General features: G+C 40.4%; 1 protein-coding gene across 1 annotated transcript; it reads left to right on the top strand.

The window, feature by feature from the left end:
• The first annotated feature begins 199 nt into the window (after nt 1-199).
• Nucleotides 200-19752, top strand: ANAPC7 (anaphase promoting complex subunit 7). Its single transcript, XM_043557555.1, has 11 exons — nt 200-401; nt 3933-4119; nt 6452-6571; nt 9740-9851; nt 10189-10342; nt 11090-11232; nt 12931-13048; nt 13764-13960; nt 16204-16428; nt 17087-17237; nt 18881-19752. The coding sequence occupies exons 1-11, from the start codon at nt 202-204 to the stop codon at nt 19068-19070; spliced, it is 1797 nt and encodes a 598-aa protein (XP_043413490.1). The 5' UTR covers nt 200-201; the 3' UTR covers nt 19071-19752.
• Nucleotides 19753-21493: the final 1741 nt, after the last annotated feature.

Raw genomic sequence — 21493 nt, 5'->3', positions numbered from 1 at the left:
AAGTTTGCCGCTTAGAACGATGACATAACTTTTGCTAAAACAAAACAAAATAAAACAAAAACAACCCCTAAACCAAATCATTCCACTTCATAGGATGCTTGGGGAAAGGAATGGAGTTTATTATATTTGTGGGTTTTTTTTTTTCCTCAGGCACTTCAATAGTTGCCTATTTTCCTGGGGGCGGTGCCGCTTGTGGACCCGATGGACCCCGGCGAGGCCGCCATTTTGGAGTCTTCCCTAAGGAGCTTCTACCGGCTTTTCGCGCCGCTGCCGCCGCTGCCAGCGGCCTTGCCGGGCAGGATGAATGTGATAGACCACGTGCGAGACATGGCGGCCGCGGGGCTGCACTCTAACGTGCGGCTCCTCAGCAGCTTGTTACTTACAATGAGTAATAACAACCCGTGAGTTGAGGCGGGGAGCGGCCTGGGGCTGAGGAGAAAGTGGCTCCGGTTTGGGAGCGGGGGCAGAGGGGGCCTGGGGACTGGCGGGAAGAGCGACCGCGGGCCTCTCCGCTGAGGCTTCGGGGTCAGCGAAGGCGTCGTCAGGCGGAGCCGTTCTGGGAACGCAAGTTGAGTTCACTTGGTCTCTGCGCTGTGCCAGACGCTGGGATGAGCTCCCTGAGGGAGATGTGGCGAGCGGCCGCTTCGAGAAATGGAAGGCGGAGGCTCTGAGGGCGAGCCTGGCTAGGGGTTGCCGAAAGTTGGGAGCGGCGGGTTTCCTGAGGCACCTGTCGCCTGGCAGAACGACTGTCACTTCGCTGGGGTGACTCTTCTCTTCCCGGCTCTTCCCCGAAGAACGTTTTCTCGCTCGCCGCCGCTCAGAAAGGCCCGGTCTTATACCTTCGTCCCCCATCTGAGATTGATCTTTTCCCCTTGAATGTGTCAGAAGGGTCCACTTTCTGGCCTCCAGAACCCCTGAAAACGGGAGACTCTGCTGGGTGGGAGTGGCGCCTTTTTAAGGACATGCAGTGCCCCTTTCTTGTTTTCAGAGCTGCGGTTTCTGGAGTCTTATGACGGATGCAGCGCAGGGCTCTTTCCAGCCTTGAGTGCGTGTTGCCCCCCCTGCTTTAATTCCCCCATTGTACTTAAAACTCTCTCCCGTGACCTCCAAGGCCAGACATTTTTCTCCCCGACCTCCTCTCCTGTCCTCTGCTCACTGTGCTTCAGCCTTGCGGGCTCTTCTTTCTGTCACTTGAACACACCAAGCTCAGTTCTCAACTCAGGGCTTTGCATTTGCTGCTCCGCTTGCAGTCCTCACCTCAGAGAGCTGTGTCCTCCGTCAGGTTCCAGCTCAAGACATCCCTCCTAGAGAACAGCTTCTGTAACCATCAGAATTGTCCCTTACCCTCACTACTCCATCCCTTTGTCCTGTTTTATATTCTGCGCCCCTCTTTTTTTTTTTTTTTTTTAAATTGATGAAGGTCAGAAGGTGTTTTCCTAGCTTCAGGGAGGTCAGTTTAAATTCTGACCTTTATCGTTTATTATTAAATTTCATATTGAATTGGCAGTATACACAGTAAAAAATTCAAACAGTTCAGAAGAGGTATGCAGATAACCTAATTTACAGAAACATGGGCTAAGCTTAGTGGATTAAACTGCTTCTAATTATCCTGTAACATCTGCAGGAACCAAGAGTAATGACTAACTGGTGCATAAATTCCCATGAAGGAAAGTGTGCCTTGACCAGTCACTCAAAACCAACTGCAAGGCTGTAGAATAAACACAGAAGGCTGAAAGAGACCAGGGCTTCCTCGCTGTCAACACTAAGTGGATGGTGGTGAAATGATGGGTCTCACGGAGCAAGGTCCAGAAGCACACTCATGGAAATAAAATAGAGTAGCTGCATTACAGGCGCTTAACAGCCTTTTCCTTTCTGACCTAGACAGCTTCTAGAGCAGGCCAAATGCAAATGGGTCCACCCTGAGTAGAAAATTCAGTTACGCCACTCAGAAGTAGACTGTGGTGGGTCAGACTGAAGACTTTAGAATCAGAAGGACCAAAGTCCAGACATCATGGCTTCTCACGGAGTGTGTGAATTTGGGCAGTTTTACCTCCCTGAGGTTGTACCTACTTCCTTAGCACATTCAATAAACATGTGAGTGCTCACTGCACAAAAGCACTGTACTGACCTCCTTAGGTGTTAAGAGTGATTAGAATACAGATCTTAAAAGTTCTCACCACAAGACCTCACTCCATCGTTTCCATTCACCACAGGCAACAACGATTAAGTCTCGTGTGTCATTCCGAAGATAATTTATAGGTGTATAAGTAGGCATATGTGTTACAATATATAAATATCTGAATGCTTTGAGTGTAGCAATATTTTCTATTAAATCTTATTTCTCAGTAAATATATAGATTCTCAGAATTGGAAGAGATCTTAACTAGCTGGACTATACCTTTTAGTCCTTGAATTTCCTTTGTAATTTTATATCCAGTGTTCAGCGTACCTGTCCTTTTTTTCTTTAAGATTAAAAAAATTAAGATAAACTTGACATACTATTAGATGCATCATTTTAAAGCATACATTTCTGTGTTCTTTTTTTTTTTTTTTAAGTTTATTTTTGAGAGAGGGAAAGCACAAGTGGAGGAGGAGCAGAGAGAGAGAGAGAGGGTCCCAAGCAGGCTCCACACTGTCAGTGCAGGGCCCCGATGTGGGGCTCTATCTCACCACCTTGGGATCATGACTTGAGCCAAAAAAAAAAAAAAAAAAAGAGTTGGACACTTAACTGACTTGACTTGAACCACCCAAGGGCCCCCTTGGTTTTAAATCTATTCACAGAGTTGTACAACCATCACCACTGTCTATCCCAAACTTTCATTGTCCCCAAAAGAAACCCCATATTCTATTAGTAATCACCCCTGGTCCCACTTTCTCCAGCCCCTGGCAGCTACTAATCTCTGGTATCTCTTCTTGAGTATCCTTCATTTGTTGACAAATTAACTGTTTACACAGTTGACTGTGACTGTTCTTTCATTTTAAACAGCTATAGCTTTACTCGTGAAAGAAAAATGTGTAAATTATTCTTGTCAGGAATGGTGGGGAGGTGGAATTGGCGATTAAAAATGTTTCCCATTAAGAATGGTGGCCAGCTTCTAGGCAGTTATTATGCTTGTGAGGAATGTTCAACATTAGTGAAAAAGTTTTGAAACATCTTGGTTCTTTTACACTGGTCCTTAAATCCCTGTGACTTGAGATAAAAATTCTAGTGTTAGTAGAAGTTTACTTTTGTATTAAAAAAAAAACAAAAAACTTCATCAAATAAGGCTAATCCTCTTTCTATCCTACTCTGTCCCATTGGCTTATTCTATTCTATTTTATTCTATTCTGTTCTATTCTCATACTTCAGTATGTTAGTATTCCTATCTTCTTCAGTATTTGAAGAGTTTTCAGTTCCTTTGAAACCTCTTTTTGTTCAGCACTTTCCTGAAAAGGTTTCAAAGTGGTGAGGTTTCTCTTTTCCAAGTTGTTCAACCCATCCTGGTAGAATTTGTTAAGTCATTGTGATTTTTCTCCTTTTGTCTATATTATGCTAAAAACCGATGTTAATATAAGAAAGTATGGATATATATATCAGATTGTTAAGAGGACTTGGGCTAAGGAAGGGGAGGAAAAAATGTATAACATTTCTCTTTGTATATGTGTGTATTACTGTATTTGATTTAGAGGTATCATTGCTTTTTTATTAAATAAAGGAGAAAAACATTAAAATAGAGCAATTTAAAGCAGTTTTCCTGGATGTGCTGACCATATTAGCGTAGAGTGCGACTCTCATGCCTCTCATTTTAAGGACTAGCATTTATGATATGTTGACTTTTTTGTAAACTGTCCTTATACAAGGCTTTATGCTAGGCTTATGTGGACACTAAGGAGGGTGTTCTGTCTAACAGTTCAAAATAACCCATGTAGGGGGTATTTTCTTTGTTTTCCAGTGAGTTATTCTCCCCATCCCAGAAGTACCAGCTCTTGGTGTATCACGCAGATTCTCTCTTTCATGATAAAGAATATCGGAATGCTGTGAGTAAGTATACCATGGCTTTGCAGCAGAAGAAAGCCCTAAGTAAAACTTCAAAAGTGAGACCTTCAACTGGCAATTCTGCATCTACTCCGCAAAGTCAGGTAAATGGAGATGGAAGTGTGAAATTTTTTTTTTTTTTTTTTTTTTTTTTGAGGGTGAGAGACTGAAAGAATTTACAAGACTGTGGACTAGATGTAGAGGAGGGGAAAATAAAAAATAGTTTTAAAGGAGAGCTGACTAGAGAAACAAAGATGAGAAACCACATAGATGCAAGAATGCAAAATTCACTCTGGATGAATCTAAAAATGGAATTAAACATGAATTATATGGGTTCACCGAGGTTCTGCATTGTTCCTCCCTTTTATACAAACAGAACTCAAAATCCAGTGTTTTTATAAGTGTAATTAAACTACAACTTTTAAAATGTAACTCAGGTATTAGGATTGCAAGAACCTAGGGAAATTTATGGGAAATACTAAGAATTCCTGCCAGTTTTGGTTGCCTGATAATTAAATAAATGAAGGGGAGAATTGTAATTTCACACAGTCTTCTGATTTGATGGAGATATCCAATTACCAGAAATTAACTCTAATAGTAGACTCCAGAAGATTTACAGGGTGTATAACTAAGGCTGCTTATTGCAGCATTATTTTTAATGGTAAGAAACTGAAAGCAAGCGTTCATCAGTGGAGTCTAGTTAAATTAGCGCATAGCCATAAGATGGGGTATGAGGAACTATTACTGAAATGAAAAATGAGATAGAGGTACATGTGCTGATTTGAAAAGAACTACACATAATAGTAAGGAAAATAAGATTTGTAGAAGTCTGTTCTGTTTGTTTAAAGGGGATGGATTATAGATACATAAATATATCTTCGTATATGCCATATATATATATATGTATATATATATAAATGCTGAAAATCGATGTTAATAGAAAGTATGGATATGTATCAGATATATATCTGATATATATTATATATAAACATATGTTGTATATGCATTATGTATGAAGGATTTTATGTGTAGAAGGAAAGAAATTTAACAGTGGAAAGCTTTAGGGAGAGGGGAATTTTTACTTTGCAATTTGACCCTCTTTTAAGTTTAAATTATACAGCAGCTTACACTGAAAAGTAATGTCAGTAGGATGAACTGGGTGTGAAATTATAAGTCATGTTTTTTCTGCTTTGTATTTTTCCACATTTTGAAAAAAGACAAATTAATGTAGTTTCCCTTTTTTTTTAAAGCCTCTATATCTTCATCTTGTTTTTTTTTTTTTCTTTATGTAAAACCTTTGATTTTTGTTATTAAAGAGCTGATTGCCAGGATTTTCTCTATTTTCTTTTTATTTTACTTATTTGTTTTTTAAATAATCTCTACACCCAGTGTGAGACTTAAACTCACAGTCCTGAGATGAAGAGTTGCACACTCCACTGACTGAGTCAACCAGGCACCCCAGGATTTTCTCTGTTTTCTGACACTGAATGGAAATCATGTATATTATCCACACAGGGTCACTCATTGAAGTAGCTAACTTTTTGAGCATTCAGTATGCCAAGCACCATGCTAAACCTTTCATATTAATTAAATGCACTTAATCTTTAAGGAATTTTTTTTACCTCACATTTTAATTTTTTTAAGTTTTTGTTTTAATTCCAGTTAGTTAACATATAATGTTGTATTAGTTTCAGATATACAATATAGTAATTCACCACTTCCATACATCACCCTGTGCTCATCACAACTAGTGTACTCCTTAATCCCCATCACCTATTTAACCTATCCCCTTAGCCCCTCCCCTCTGGTAACCATCAGTTTGTTTTCTATAATTAATCTTTAAGGAATTTTTCAAAAATTAAGATCTATTTCACCTCCCAGAATTAACAATTCACTGGGTTGTAGTATATTCACAAAATTGTGCAACTGTCATCACTTTAATTCCAGAACATTTTCATCACCCTAGGAAATTTGCAAGCCTTTTATCTCTTTTATCTCTTTAGCCTCTGGGAATCACTAACCTTTTTCTGTCTCCATGGATTTACCTATTCTGGACATTGCATATGAATAGAATCATACAGTATGTGACCTTTTGTGTCTGGTTTCTTTTACTTGAGCATAATGTTTTTAGATTTGACCCATGTTATGGCATGAATCGGTTCTTTGTTCTTTTTTATTGCTGAATAATATTCCATTGTGTGGATATGCCGTAACTATTCATTAGTTGATGGACATTTATGTTATTTCCACTTCTTGTCTATCAGTAATGTTTATATAAACGTGCAGGTTTTTGTGTGAACATAGGTTTTCGGTTCTCTTGGCTGGATGTGTAGGGGCAGAATTGCTGGGTCATATAGTAACTCTATGTTTAACGTTTTGAGGAACTGCCTTACTGTTGAAGTAGTATTTTGAAGAAATGTTTTCATTGCCTCTTAGTGTCTTCCATCTGAAATTGAAGTGAAATACAAAATGGCTGAATGTTATACAATGCTAAAACAAGATAAGGATGCCATTGCTATTCTTGATGGGATCCCTTCAAGACAAAGAACTCCCAAAGTAAGTTGAATTGACAATTTGGTATATATTCTTCTCCTACCCAGTCCTTCCAACCCATTTCCTCCATGTTTTCTCCATGCATTAGGGAGTCCATCTGAATATGTTACTCTTGACTCACTTTGTTCCCCTGAAAATGGAGTAGATGAGGTTCAGAGAGATAGAAGAATTACTTTCTTATGAAACTCTGAAAATTCATCTGATGAAAATGGTAGCTGGAGAATATTACAAGTGCTCATATTTTGGTATTTCTTACCAATGGAAATAATTTGTAAACGCTTCCAGGTGGCAACAGTACTTTTTTAAGAATCTCATGTTTTGCATTCTATAGGTGTCCCCATTTGATTATATGAATGAGTTTATTAATCCCTTTGGTTTCAAGATCCAGGACTACAAGATCTTTATTTGTGTGTGAGATACATATTTGTGTTTGAATTGGTAACATATCAGTAGAACACCTTCAACTGAAATCAAAAGATCTTGTCTGAGTTTAGGGCATACAAGCTGTGAAGTGTGTAGTATGAACTTGGGCAAGTTACCAATTTGAACTTTACTTTTTTTTTCTTATTTATAAAATGAGGTTAATAATACTGTGCTAACTTTAAGTTCCTTTATGAAAGAATACTTTTTAAAGTATTATACTGTAAGGAGTATTATATTGGGCATCTTTGATTACCGGTTTTTTTTGAAGTCCAGTTTAGAGGAACAGTGAGAATCTTTGCTTTTAGTATTGAATTCACATCAGTGGTTAATATTCTACCATGTATTCTCATGTCACCTGCCTTCCTCACTTCACTGAAGAACTGTTCTGTGCACCTTGTGCTTAATGATAAGGAATTTTTTATGTAAGATGCCTGTGTACTTCCTCCTGCCCTTAGAAAAGGAATCTAAGCGGTGGTGTAGTGTTTTTTCTCCTAAGTGTCGGCTGAGTTTTAAAAGTAACCAATCAAACTTGATTAGAACATGTGTAAGCATCTCCTCATTGAAGATTTATGTATTATTTTCTGAGTTTTTTAAAACTAAGCGATTTTCCCAGTTTATTTTACGGTACTGGCTGCTATTAAAAATATTTGGAAACATGTTTTAGAATAACCTGTCTCATAATAAGCTTGGATACTATATGCTGAATTTTTTTCTGATATCCTATGAAAGTCTTAACCCCAAGGATAATTTTTTTTGCCTATGTGAGGAGTGTCTTTCTTTTGGAAGATGCCATTTTGATTATAAACTTTGAATGATACCTGTTCCTTATCTTATTGGAAATGTACCATAATTTCCTCCTTAATGACTTGAGGGTGGGGACATTTTTTGAAAATGAGTAATGGCAAATAAGCTCAGCTTTGTGGTATCTAACACTTTGGTATTTAAAGCCACCATTTTAAGAGGAACTAAAGGAATCCACATTTGTTAGGAGTACATATCCTTCATTCTGTAGAGCTGTTGTAGCCAGGAACAAGCAAAGATGTATGCCTCAAACATAAACCTATAATATTTACAGTTTTTCTTTCTTGTCCGTTAGGGAGTTAACTGGCTTCTCAGTCTGTGTAAAGGACAAGGAAGTGAGTCAAAATACGTCTAAATGAACGTCTGTTAATGTATGGTAAACACCACCACACATTTCTTCACTTTTTAAAGGAAAATTCCAGTGTGAGATTATTATATCTTGGTAAATCTTCAACTTTTAAAAGTAAACATATCAACATACAATTTCTCACTCAGTTTTTAGAAAATGATGACTGCTTGTGTTTATGGCGTGTGGCTTTGTGATGTTCCCAAGTAAGGATCTACTTTAAAAAGGATTGACTTTGTCATAGGTAGTACTCAAAACTCATTCTTTTGAAGTGACAGGTAGTTTAAAGGGAATTTTAATATTTGTTGAGACAGATGATGTGTGGGTCATAGTTTGTTAATAACAAGCAGTCAAGAAAGGATCTTAAATTTAACCTTTTATTCTTTTCAAGTATTGACACCAATACTGGAGTTTTCCTTTAAGTATTTTCTTTTGCATTTTCAACATAGCCTAAAATGGAAAAGCTGAGGCCAAATAAAGTTTTATTTCTGGTATTTCATTATTTCATTGTTTGAATCATCAGTATGGATTAATGCCATACTAGATTGTTTTATATACTGTAAGTCATAATTGGAACAGATGTTCTTCATCTTCAGAGCCACTCTTTTGAGTAAATATCTGGCATACCAGGCTACAAATAACTGAAGAGATTGGGGATTGGCTTTTTTTCTTTTGTGTGTTCATGTTGACTGCTTCCTTAGGTTAATGACCTGGCAAAAATTGCTGTGTTTAAGATCTATTAATTTCAAATTGGAATGTTCTCTTTTTCTCCCTGTAGTATTAAGATCATTTACTTTTCCCTGTAACTTCTACATTCTTTGGAACTTTTAGGTTTTCTCAAATTTTCCTTGTTGCATTTTTAGGGTTATTTTAATAGAGCTTTACTGAGTTACATATTTGAATTGTGCTAAAAATGCATTTATTGGATTTAAGTGATGTAGCTAACCTTTGGATCATTGTCACTTCTAGAAGTCAGTCAGAGTTTGACTTCTGTAGCATTACTTGGAAGAGTCAGATAGTCAGATAGGTCCAAGCTTTAAGCGTTAGAAAGGCAACAGTCTAGCTTCTAGAATAATTATCAGAAGCCAAGTATGTAACTCTGTATCTGTCATTTCCTTTTTGGGGAAAATTCATCTGGTCTTTCTTAACAAGCTGTGTTAAGAATTCCTCTCTTTCTTATGCCTCAATATAATTGCATTTAAAGTATGTAAACTTGAGCACTTCTAGGTAGTTCATCTTCTAAAGATCAAGAAAGAATCAAGGTAATTAGATTTCTGTAACATTTCTCAAATATATATTACTCCTGTTTCCAGGGGCAGTATCTTTGGTCTAGATATTACTGGACCTTTTGTTTGGGTAAGTGAGAGGAATTTGACTTTCCTCTTAGAAATGGGAGGACCTAGGAAAAGCAAAGGTAGTAATTTCCTCTTTGGTTTAAAGAATGGGATTGGTCTTTGTTTATTTCCACTGAGCTATGGGTAGATTTTCCAGTAAAAAGTAGAATAGTAGCTGGTAATAAAAAATCAGGACTTAATTGGTGGTGAGATACTTTCTTTGCAATGTACGCTTATCTTACTGTCTGGTGTTTTTGTTTGTTACAGATAAACATGATGCTGGCAAATCTATACAAGAAGGCTGGTCAGGAGCGCCCTTCAGTCACCAGCTATAAGGAAGTGCTGAGGCAGTGCCCATTAGCCCTCGATGCCATTCTAGGTACAGATTATTCTCAGTTTATTTCTATGTAGTGTTTACTCTCTGAGATGTTAGTTCTCAGTCTTGGCTATACATTAGAATTTTCCCATGCCTAACTTCCAGAGAGTGATCCAGTAGATTATTATTGTCATGTATTTTTCACACATCAAGAAATTTAAATTTAAATTGATTTCACACAATCAAGAATATTAAATTATGGTTGTTTTGCCATCTGCATCTTGCTGAGAATAGGGAAAGGGCACCTTGTAGTCCATGGAAAGGGTAACTTATTGCTTCTTGCATTGCAGAAGAGGAGAGCTGTGCCTCACTTTATTTCTCCTGTTTTCTGTTGGATTAGGTTTGCTGTCCCTTTCTGTAAAAGGCGCAGAGGTGGCATCGATGACAATGAATGTGATCCAGACTGTGCCTAACTTGGATTGGCTCTCTGTGTGGATCAAAGCATATGCTTTTGTGCACACTGGTGACAACTCGAGAGCAATCAATACCATCTGGTGAGAGACACAAAGTTAATTCAGTTTTCTTGAGGCCCTTTGCTTGTATGGAGATCTGATGTATCTAAATTAGCAAAATAGAAATAGGAGATGCTTATCTCTTGGTGTCGTAGCCTATTGTCTTTAGGCTTTCTTAGTCTCTTAACGTACTTAATGGTCCTAAGAGTAAGAATCCCTGCTGTGAGGACCTGTTAAATGTAAACTTTGACCACGTTCAGCTCTGTATTTGCAAAAGTGGTAACCCTTGTAAAGCAGATTTTCTTAGTGTGTCATGCTTGAACCTGGATGAACATCGTCTTTGGACATCCCAGGAGCATAAATTGCAGCATCTGACCTGGGTTGTTTCTGTAGAACTGGGATTTTCTTTCTACTCAAGTAAAGTCCTGGGACAAGAGACTGGGTCTTGTGTTATATGAAGTAATTTGGTTGAGTAGTAAGTAGCAGTCACTTGTGAATGACATTACATTTAACACCATGTTGTCCTCTGAAAACCTACAACCAAAAAGTTCTTTCTAGGTAATGAGAGATTTCTGTTCATTCTGAATATTGGCTTTCTTACCCTATGTAATATTCTGTAAATCATAAACTCAGAATGAGAAAATATAGTGAATATGGTTTGTTTTAAAAGTTTTTATTATGAAATATATATACACAAAAGAGAATAGTACCTATATTGCCTGTCACCCAGATTCAGCAACTAAGAGGATTCATAATAGATGTTAAGGGTCAATGTTTAATATTTTGAAGTTCACTAGAGAAAAAGTCCTTATTGCGAGATAACGTGGACCTGCTGGGAAGCTTAGCAGATCTGTACTTCAGAGCTGGAGACAATAAAAACTCTGTCCTCAAGTTTGAACAGGCACAGATGTTGGATCCTTATCTGATAAAAGGTAAGTAATTTTTGAGGCAGGGTGAAAGTACCTGTAGAGGGGAGGATCAGGAAAGAAAGGGAGAAAATATAGCATGATCTTCTGATACTAGTTTTCATATAAATATTTTGTGGAACTTATTACAGTAGCCTTTTACCTTTTTAGAGGTCCTGACACATGTCTGTAACACTTGAGTAATTCCATTTTGAGCAGTTGTTTTTGCTTGAATTCAAGTGTCTCCAGACAGATCATTATTTGGCTCTTTTTCTTTTGGGAGAGGTGATATCCCTTCCTTATGATTTGTAAATTTATGTATGGTGTGCCTGACTGGGAATTTGGATGGCATCCCCAAAACCGTAATATCCTTTTAGGGAATGTAGCTTCACTGTGTCCTTATTATAGTTAAAAGGCAGTAAGTGAATAGACATTAAGAAAGGGATGAGATGATTGAAGGAAGTGATTAGGAATGAACAACAAAAAAATCATTGATCTGAAAGATTATAGCTGAAGGAGTGAGCCATAGGGACTTCCAAAGGGTGAGTGTCCAGTGACTGGCAGCAAGTGATGGGTAGTGGGAAATAATGTCTGATAGATAGGCTGAAATCTGCTTGTAAAGTCCCAAAAGAGGCCATCAGAAAAATAATGACCTGGTGACAATAGTTAGTTCTGTAGACTCTTAAGCCATGAAAACAACAGAGCAGGGAGATGAGGAAACAGATCCAGAAAGATGAATTCATTTGCCTAAGGTCTCCCTCCTGTCCAGTGCTTATTTCTCTCCTCAGAGCTGCCTGTGCCCATGATGAAAATGGTGTGTTAGAAATACTGGTCTGGCATTAGTTGACAGCTTGGAGTTGAAACCTCAGGCCCGAGTTTGGGGGTCAGCAGGAGTGTTGCAGTGATCTTGTCATGAGAGGCATTTTCCTTGGAGCCTGAAGGGATAACAAGGGATGAGGGGGGTGGTGGGAGGAGCTAGGTGACAGCAAGCATGCTACCCTTTTTATAGAACATGAGTGAGAATAAGCAGGGAGTGGGGTGATCTTAAATCAACTGGACTCCAGAAAGAGCTAGATGCTTTTTCTGGAATAGGCTAACTTTTTCTGAGACCCACTGGCATATTCAGTGTATACTCTTGACTATGCTTAGGCCTCTTGGAGAAGAGAACTTACTTAATGCTTTTTTTGGGCCTTTTCTGGATATGAGTTTGGATAGCTATATATCATGCCACAGGTTGTAGGGATGAACAGTTCCCGAAAATAATTGGCTTTCAAGTTGTGAGGTGTAGTTCCTTTACTCCTTTGCTTTTTTGCTAGCTATTTATTTATTTATTTAGAGTGAGTGGGGAGTGGGGGGAGGGAGGGAAGGGCAGAGAGGGAGAGGGAATTCTAAGCAGGCTCTGCACCATCAGCACAGAGCCTGATGTGGAGCTCAAACTCATGAACCATGAGATCATGACCTGAGCTGGAATCAAAAGTTGGACACTTACCAATTGAGCCACCCAGGTGCCCCTCTACTCCTTTGCTTTTTAAATTTTTTGGATGTGTTTTGTCTTTTTAATAGTCACGTTGTAGGAAACTGGGAATGCTGGTGGGAGGAGCTCATGATTGTGGAAAGGGCTCAGACCGAGCCGGAGCTGGGGCCTCAGTGGGGACTCTGATGAAGGCTGCTGCTCATTTATAAAGGACTCCTGCCTGCTTTTTAAAAAAGCCTCTTCCTTTCTAGGAATGGATGTATATGGCTACCTCCTGGCAAGAGAAGGGCGGCTAGAGGATGTGGAGAACCTTGGCTGCCGCCTTTTTAATATTTCTGATCAGCATGCAGAACCCTGGGTAGTCTCTGGGTATGTTTATGCATTCTTTTTTCTTTCCAGGTTTCAGTACATCCTTTAGGAAATTGTGGTGCCTCCCAAATAGAATATAGGTTGAAAACACAGATTAAGAGATAATCAGACTTAGATTCAGATCAAGGCCTTTGACGTTGGATATATTAGTTACCTCTCTGAATCTCTTTTCTCATTTGGAAAATGAGGATTTTCGTGGGGCAGGTATCAACTGAGACAGTGGATCATGCTTAGCACTGGAAGCCATCAGTGAACAGGCTAGGAGCTGCTGCTTTGTTATTTACTGTGGCTTTATAAGTTCTCTAAATATCTCTCACCTGATAACATATCCAGACATCAGGTTCTTTTCCACAATTTTTCCTTCCATATCAAGATTTCTTCTTAAAAATAAATATTTAGGATTGCCTGGGTGGCTCAGTTGGTTGAGCGTCTGACTCTTGATTTAGGCCTGTGACATGATCTCAGAGTGGCGAGATGAAGTCCTGTGTCAGCCTCCACACTCAGTGTGGATCCTGCTTAAGTCATTCTCTCTCTCTTCATAAATAAATGAAATACAGAAAATGGGTTTTTTGGTACCCCCTCTCCCCTCAGTATCTTAGGTTAAACCTTTAATGGTTTGCAATAAGGATCAAGTAGCATGCCTTCTGTTTGGTTTTTAGATGAAGTTTCTTTACCATTTCCTTTTAGGTAATTTTTTTTTTTTCTTTCCCTCCAGGTGTCATAGCTTCTATAGCAAACGTTACTCTCGGGCCCTCTATTTAGGAGCCAAGGCCATTCAGCTGAATAGTAATAGCGTTCAAGCTTTGCTACTTAAGGGAGCAGCACTTAGAAACATGGGCAGAGTCCAAGAAGCAATAATCCACTTTCGGGAGGCTATACGGCTTGCACCTTGTCGCTTAGATTGTTATGAAGGTAAGATGAAAGATATAGATAAATAGTGTGTGGCATCAACTTGGATGGAAGGTTTTGCTAGGCCAGCAGTTACCAAACTCTGTTGTATGTTAGAGTTCTCTGGGGGTACATTTTAAAATCCTGATGCCAGGTCACTCCACTGTAGTCTAAATCAGAATATTGTGGTTGTGTGATAGGCACAGTATTTTTTTGATGATCCCAGGTAATGCCACATGCACGTAAGTTTGGGAATCACTGCATTAGGCATTTATTAGGCATTTTAGAAATCATTTAGGATTTTCACTTGAACTTTAGAATTTTTTTCTCATTCTTTTTTTCTGGTTTTTGGTGAGGGTGTAGTTGGGGTAGGTTTTTTTGTCCTATTTCTGATTGTTTTTCAAACATGGCCCACTCCTTAATGTGAATCTTTGTGCTGGCAGTATGCTAGAGTGCTTGGTTGTGTCTTATTTTTTAACAGTTGTCTTACCTCAAGCCAGAAATATTACTCATGGGGTAACTCCATATCCATATGACAGTGTCGGTTGTGGGAACTAGTCTGTTCATTGTGACCTCCTGAGTGGGCACGATCAGGGTCAAACTTTGTTTTGTTATGTGCTATTTTAAGTACATGTGAACTGACCCTAGGAGTTAAAAGGAGCTGTGCCAGCTTCAGCAACGTTTGGTGACTCAGTCACAGATGTTAAAATAGATCTTACAAGATGCAGTTCCTCCAAAAGCATATTTTTATAAGAATTTAAAAATAAACCCAGGAGTCTAGGAGTGACTTGTTCTTAACAGGAAGATGAGTTTCAGATTTGAGAAAGAAAATTTGGAAGTTGGGGTAAAGAACAAATCTGCTTAGATATTCAGAGAGCTTTGCCTATTGTGGATTTGTTCTTAAAGTGTCCCCAGTAAATCAGGCTTTTGGTTCCAGTTTAAATTTTTGATCCTGAAACTGTAACTTCCCAAGCCTCTCAGCTGCTTTTGTCACGCTAGTTCCTTTCTGCTGCATGCCTGTTTCACAAGAACCTAGGAATGCAGTTGAATAATGAACTCCACAATATTTGGACAGAGGATAGTTAGAGTCACTGGGGGTGGAGGACCTTCTGCAGGCCAGCTTCATGGTCTCCCTGCACTCAAGCTACCATTTGGAGTTTTGAATCAGGATGACATTATGCTGTCCAGGGCTTCTTGCAACCTCCAGCTGAGCTTCCTTTATTGCCAGAGGCACTGGATTAGTGAAGTGCATTCTTTCCATTTCCTTCTGAAGTTCCAGTGGGGGCTTTAGCAGGGAAATGAAACTACTCAATACGTAGTTGAAAGAGCTGTATTCGGAATCCAACACATTGACCCGAAGAGTTAGGTAATTTCTGTTAAGTAACCATAGTGTGTGGTAGAATGTGCATGCACAAATATTATAAATGCTGCTGGGGTGGAGGAGTATGCAGAGAAAATCTGCCAGGGATGTGTGGGTTTGGAGTTTAAGCTGTTTTTCTGTTTTGATGAGTGCTTTGTGTCAAAAAGTACTTCCTCTGTTCTCAAGTTCTTGGCAAGAAGAGTTGAGAGTTGACTCTGCTTGAAGTGTCCCCATAGGGCATCTTGTTGTGGGTATGATAAGAGGCAGGAGCTGCCCGTCTTGATTTGATGTATTTGGCCCATCTGATTAAGTATTTTCCATCTAGGTTAGGGAAACGTTCAGCAAATGTCTTTTGAGATAGCTTTTATGTTTTAAATGAAAAGTTGTCCTTCTCTTCAGGTTGCTCCCTAAGTCTGTTAGTAGAAAACTACGCCAAACTAGTAGTTTTGTAGAACTGGATTTCACTTGGAACTTAGGAGCTCTTCCATGTAAGCCTAGGACTAAAGGTGACTGAAGACAGCTGGAAATCAATAGTTCATTAAGGGGCAGTAGAACCTTGGGTTTTGTTGTCAGCACCATCTCTGTTTCAAGTAATGATTAGGGTCACGTTTGTTCCTCTATCATTCAGCTGGGCTGCCTACATGCTTCAGTTTACTTATGTGTGTTTCCTTCGCTAACTAAAGGTGCCTTTGCAGTGCATGCAGCCTTTTTCCGCATCCCTCAAGTGCTCTGGGGAAGAGCACTTATTCCATCTAGACTGCTCTCCATTCTGATCTCATCATCAGAGTTTTCCCCTGGCCTGCCCTTTGTCTGAAACTTTGAAGGTTTACAATCTGGAAGGCTGTCAGAGTGGAAGCATTGCTTGGAATGGTAATGTGGTTGAGCTTTCTGTGTTTTATTTTTTCAGGTCTCATTGAATGTTACTTAGCTTCCAACAGTATTCGTGAAGCAATGGTAATGGCTAACAACGTTTACAAAACTCTAGGAGCAAATGCACAGACCCTTACCCTTTTAGCCACTGTTTGTCTTGAAGACCCAGTGACACAGGAGAAAGCCAAAACTTTATTAGATAAAGCCCTGACCCAAAGGCCGGATTACATTAAGGCTGTGGTGAAAAAAGCAGAACTACTTAGTAAGTGTATCTTATTTACTTCCCTTTTGTCTTAATTATATAAAACCTGATCTCATTGGATTTCCTGGTCCCAGCTGGTTACAGATGACCAGTCAGGTGTGTGCCTTTTTACAGTAGGTTTGAGTCCATACAACCAAATGTAGCTGGCTTAAACTGGCCTGGATTGGCAGTGACTGACTTTTTGAGTGGCTCAAACCAGCTATACTTGGTTGGTACCTGTTCAGCTTACTTTGATCTGGTTTTGGTTGTCCTGAACTAGTTTGGGCTGAATATAACTGGTTTTAGCCAGCTTGAACTGTTTTCACCCATCTGGATTTGCTTATGACTTCCTTTTAGCTTTGGTTGTTTTAGTCCTAATTTATGATAAAGCCCTGGGTTTGGGCTAGTTTGGCAAATAAAATGCATTTTGGCTTTTTATTTGAACTTAGGTTAAGAGTATATTTTTCAAAATCAGAACTCAGGCTGTACATTTCCTAATAGAAGAGGAATTCATATGAGCTTGTTCTTATTTCCTGCCACACCACTCTTCTCTTAAGGACATCTACAGATAGATTGTTGGATTATAATCATTGTTGTGGTTTTGTGTATATGATTTGAGATGGGAGTATATTTTCAAAACGTTGTGTAAGTAGGAAAATGAGGGTCTTTTTCTTTTCAGGCAGAGAACAGAAATATGAAGATGGAATTGCTTTGCTGAGGAATGCACTAGCTAATCAGAGTGACTGTGTCCTGCATCGGATCCTAGGAGATTTCCTTGTAGCTGTCAATGAGTATCAGGAAGCAATGGACCAATATAGTATAGCACTAAGGTAGGCACTTAGCCTCCCATGGGGGGGGAAGGTCAATGAGGGGTAGAAGAGGCAGGGAACTATGTAACAGGAGTTCTGGAAACACACACACTTTTGTGCCCATGGTTGAAAACAGAGTAATGATAGTAATGGTAGAAGAGTTATTTGTGAGTTCATAACTTCTAAAAACAAAAATAATAATTTCATAAAGTATATTAGCAACATTAAAGAACTGTTTCACTCCTAACCAGCCCACACCACTATATCATCAGTTTTCATTTGTGTAGATCATCTTCCTGGCCTCACCCATGCATAAACGTATTTTTATAGGGTATATGTAGTTATATATTTTATATTCTGCTTTTTCAAATCAAAGTATTGTAAGTACTTTCCCATGTTTCTATCTACTGTAGTAGTTAAGAACTTAAGCTCTGAAGTTTGAATACTACCTTCACAACACCTGTTATATTGGGCAAGTTACTAACAGATTTCCTTGTCTATATCTACCTTATTAGGTATTAAATGATTAAATGAGGATTAAATTATTATTCCATGTAAAGCTCTTAGTGCTGTGCCTGGTACATAGTAAATACTAAATAAATAGTGGTATTCTTACTGTTTAACATAGAAGTGATTTCTTTGAGGGTTGTCTCCGTGTCTATAAAGTTATGGTGAAGGCCTGTCTTTAATTGAGTCTGATCACATCCATTTACTTGTTCAGCAGTTGAGCACCATGCATGTGCCTGGCATCTCAGTAACCACTGGGTATGCTGTGATTCCGGGAGCTCTCGGTCTCAGGCGTGCAGACTGATCGATGCCACGTGCTAAGTGCTTTCATAGCAGTCTCTAGAAGGCAAGGTGGGAGCCCATAGGGCTGGGAGCCCTGGGTGTGGGTGAGAGCTGTATGGAAGTTTTCAGGGAAGAGGTAACAAATCAATCTACAGTTATGTAAGTAGGAACAGGACTCATTAGAGGTGGGATTTGCTAGAGATTGGACACCCGCTGGCCTTGATGGTAACCACAAAGGCAAGAGGAAGAATTGCTTAGAAGTCAAATAAATGTTCTGGAGCCTCTGAACTTTGGGGGTTTGGGCATGTGTAATGACTCAGCTGCTAAACTCGAATGCTTGGGTAGGGGGGTAGCTTTGGGTCCTGGGGTCTAACTTAGGAGTTGACAAATCTGTTCCATGGTAAGCATGATTTGATTGACTACTGAAATGCTGATATGGTTAATTATGTCAGAAGAATGTGAAACACCTTAACTCACAGAAAAATAAGTATTATTTTGTAACTTTGTAGCCTAAAAATCTGATACTGTTAAGAAATTACATTTGAATTTTTCTGTTAATGGTGGTTTGCTGCTTTTTCATTTGTGTTATCTAGTATCTTCCTCTAGCAGAATGCTGGGCTAATAATGTTTAAGAAATACGTGGAGAAAAACTCAAATTAAGAATTCTAAAAATTAGGACAAGACGCCTTTTTTCACTTCTAGTGGTGGACTCCCTCGATCCTGCCTGTGGAACCACAGTTGTTTGGAGAGGCCAGGCATTAGCAGTTTCTCTGTGACTGGGTGGTCATTTCACTGCCGTGCCAGGGAGATGACGCATCAGCCAGCAAGAAGCAAGGCAGAGATTCAGGCCTCTCCTTTGTTTTGTTGTCCCCTAGTTTGGACCCCAATGACCAGAAGTCTCTAGAGGGGATGCAGAAGATGGAGAAGGAGGAGAGTCCCACGGATGCCACTCAGGAGGAGGATGTGGACGACATGGAAGGGAGTGGGGAAGAAGGGGACCTGGAGGGCAGCGACAGTGAGGCGGCCCAGTGGGCTGACCAGGAGCAGTGGTTCGGCATGCAGTGAGGCAGGCGGCAGCTCTGTGGCCACACTGGCCTGCCCTGCTCTGAGCACTTCCGTGGACTGAAGGAGCCCGGAGGAGCCCGCTCTCTGGGAGGACATTGATTCCGCATGTAATTGCAGCAGGGGTCTCTGCCCCTCGCTCCGTATTTCTAGTAGTGAATTCATTTTTAAAAACTGAGCCTGACCAACCTTCCATCTATCTCTGTCCTCCCCTGCTCCAGCCAGGGAGGATCGAGTGAGCTCTCTGGGAGGCCTGCAGATGTGCCAGGGCTTCTGGGACAGAGTGCTTTTTATATAACTAATTTCTAAATCTGAAAGCTTGAGGAATAGACAGTGTTTTGTCTGTGACATTGTGGGTGAGTTTAAAGGAGTGACTTGTCACCCAGAGCAAAAGCGTCCTCTCCCATGTCAGACAGCAGCATGGGCTGGCCCTTTCAGAGCGGGTTTCCTGTCCCGGAAATCATCATCCTGAGCTGTCCAAACTTCCCTAGTAACCTTGCTTCCTTCTGCAATGTTAGTAATGCCTTAAGCTGACAGTTGCTATTTTGCAGAACAATTTTCCTATTTGCTAATCTGGTAACTTGCCTATGAGCCTGGGCCGGATCTGAGAAACAGGTGTGACCTAGAGCATGACCAGAGGCACACCTGGGGTAATTAACTAATAAAACTGTTTTTTGTACAGTAATGGTGTTGGGTTGATCAGAATGGAAGCCCTTTATAGATTCTTACTTTTTTTGGTCTCTCACAATGCATTGATTCAGCCCGAGAATTATTTGCCATAAATATACTCCCTTTCTTCCCAGAGTTTTGGGAGCCAGGAGGATTGGTAACTTCGGGTAACATTGAGCTAATTCATCTATTTGCATTTTTGATTGGTTAAATTCCCCCGGGGGGTGAGTCTTTGGCCTGTTTTAGACTGGTTCCTCCCAGTTCTGTCAGAGGCACTAAAGTCTGTGTATGGTTTCAGCATTCTGTCACCGGGTCAGCAGGGGGCGCGTTCCCTGGGCTTGGTGCTGGGAGAGTTTGCCTACTGTCTTCCCCTTGTTTCTTCAGATGCAGTGCTTTTCACTATATCCTTAACTTGGAGGCGAAGGTGGGGAGAATGGCACAGCTAACCCCAAATTCTCACTAAAACAAAATTATTCAAAGGTGGTACAATAGGTGATTTTGATGTAAATGGAAAGTTCTGTCTTAAAGTGTAAAAACCATGGACGTGTACGGTAGTTTAGGAGCTCAGAACATCTGATAACTATAAGGGCAAAAAAAGTTACTGTTCAAGTATATTTCAGTATGAGACTTAAAGCCTGGGCAGCACCATTTGATCAAGCAGTTTCTAAAGAGCCCAGCCAGCAGTTGGGGTCGTTCCAGGTGAGCATACTGCCCCGAGAAGGCACTGTGTACTGGCCTCAGTGCTTGCTCTGGATGTAGCTTCTTGGCCTTCGCCTTGCCTCCTAGCAGCTGTTAACCAGTCTGTGCGTTGGAAGAAAAGGTGAAACATCTTTGCCATTCCCCTGGCTAGGGGAAGAAGCCTGGCCACATCCAGCCTACATGTTTCTGCATGTCAGGCTTGTCACTGTTCCCTCTGAGGTTCCCATGGGGTCAGGATGTGCCTCAGAGCCCAGGCCCTGCACATTACCTTCTGTCAGCCCCAGCATGTTCCTCTCCCCTTTCCTGGGCTGGCCCTCAGCTCTTCTAGGAGCCCCTGAATCATCCCCAGCACCTCCATCCCACCAACACCCTGGGCTGGATCCCTCCAATCCTTCCCAACTACAGCTCCAGCAGTTCTACCCGGACCCTGTCAGTGTCACAACCAGGTTAGAAGAGGCGACTGAAGCTACATTTTGAGAGCACCTGATGTGGGATTGGTTCACATCAAAGAATGGGAGGAGTGTGACTTGAAGATCTCACCTGGCATTGCTGCTATCACTTGGTTTCACAAAAAAATCTTAGGGCAGGGAGCTCCATGAAGCAGGGACAGAATCAGGCTGCCCAGCGCTCTGGTTGTCCCATTGAGCCACCTTCCAGGAGATGAAGCATCTTGACAAGTGATGGCCTCCCAAGTGCTTACAGTCACCAGAGATATTCTGGTGTCTGGAGTTTCACACACCATTATGAGGAGAGGGATGTTTTAACTGATCCTGTTTTTTACCCCAACCACTTGCAGCTGGATCATAGCACTGGTTTGGAGTAAGGCTACATTCTAAAAGTCCTTGCTGTCCCGCTGTCAGAGGTGCAGGTCAGGAGCCAAGTAGTTAGGTTCCTTGGTGTGGGCTCCCATATCTTCTGGGCTGAGGACTCAATAAGCCCACAAGGAGTTGAGTACGGTGCCCATTGTGTATCACGTTATCATTACTAGGGTAAATGCCAGACTGCCTGTCTTCCCCTCAGGAATTGGGGGCTGGTGGGATCACTCCAAAGCCTTCTTG

This window comes from Prionailurus bengalensis, chromosome D3 (genome assembly GCF_016509475.1).
Source record: "Prionailurus bengalensis isolate Pbe53 chromosome D3, Fcat_Pben_1.1_paternal_pri, whole genome shotgun sequence".
Classification (NCBI taxonomy): domain Eukaryota; kingdom Metazoa; phylum Chordata; class Mammalia; order Carnivora; family Felidae; genus Prionailurus; species Prionailurus bengalensis.
Note: the sequence above shows the minus strand (reverse complement) of the source record. Positions and strands in the feature narration are given on the sequence as shown.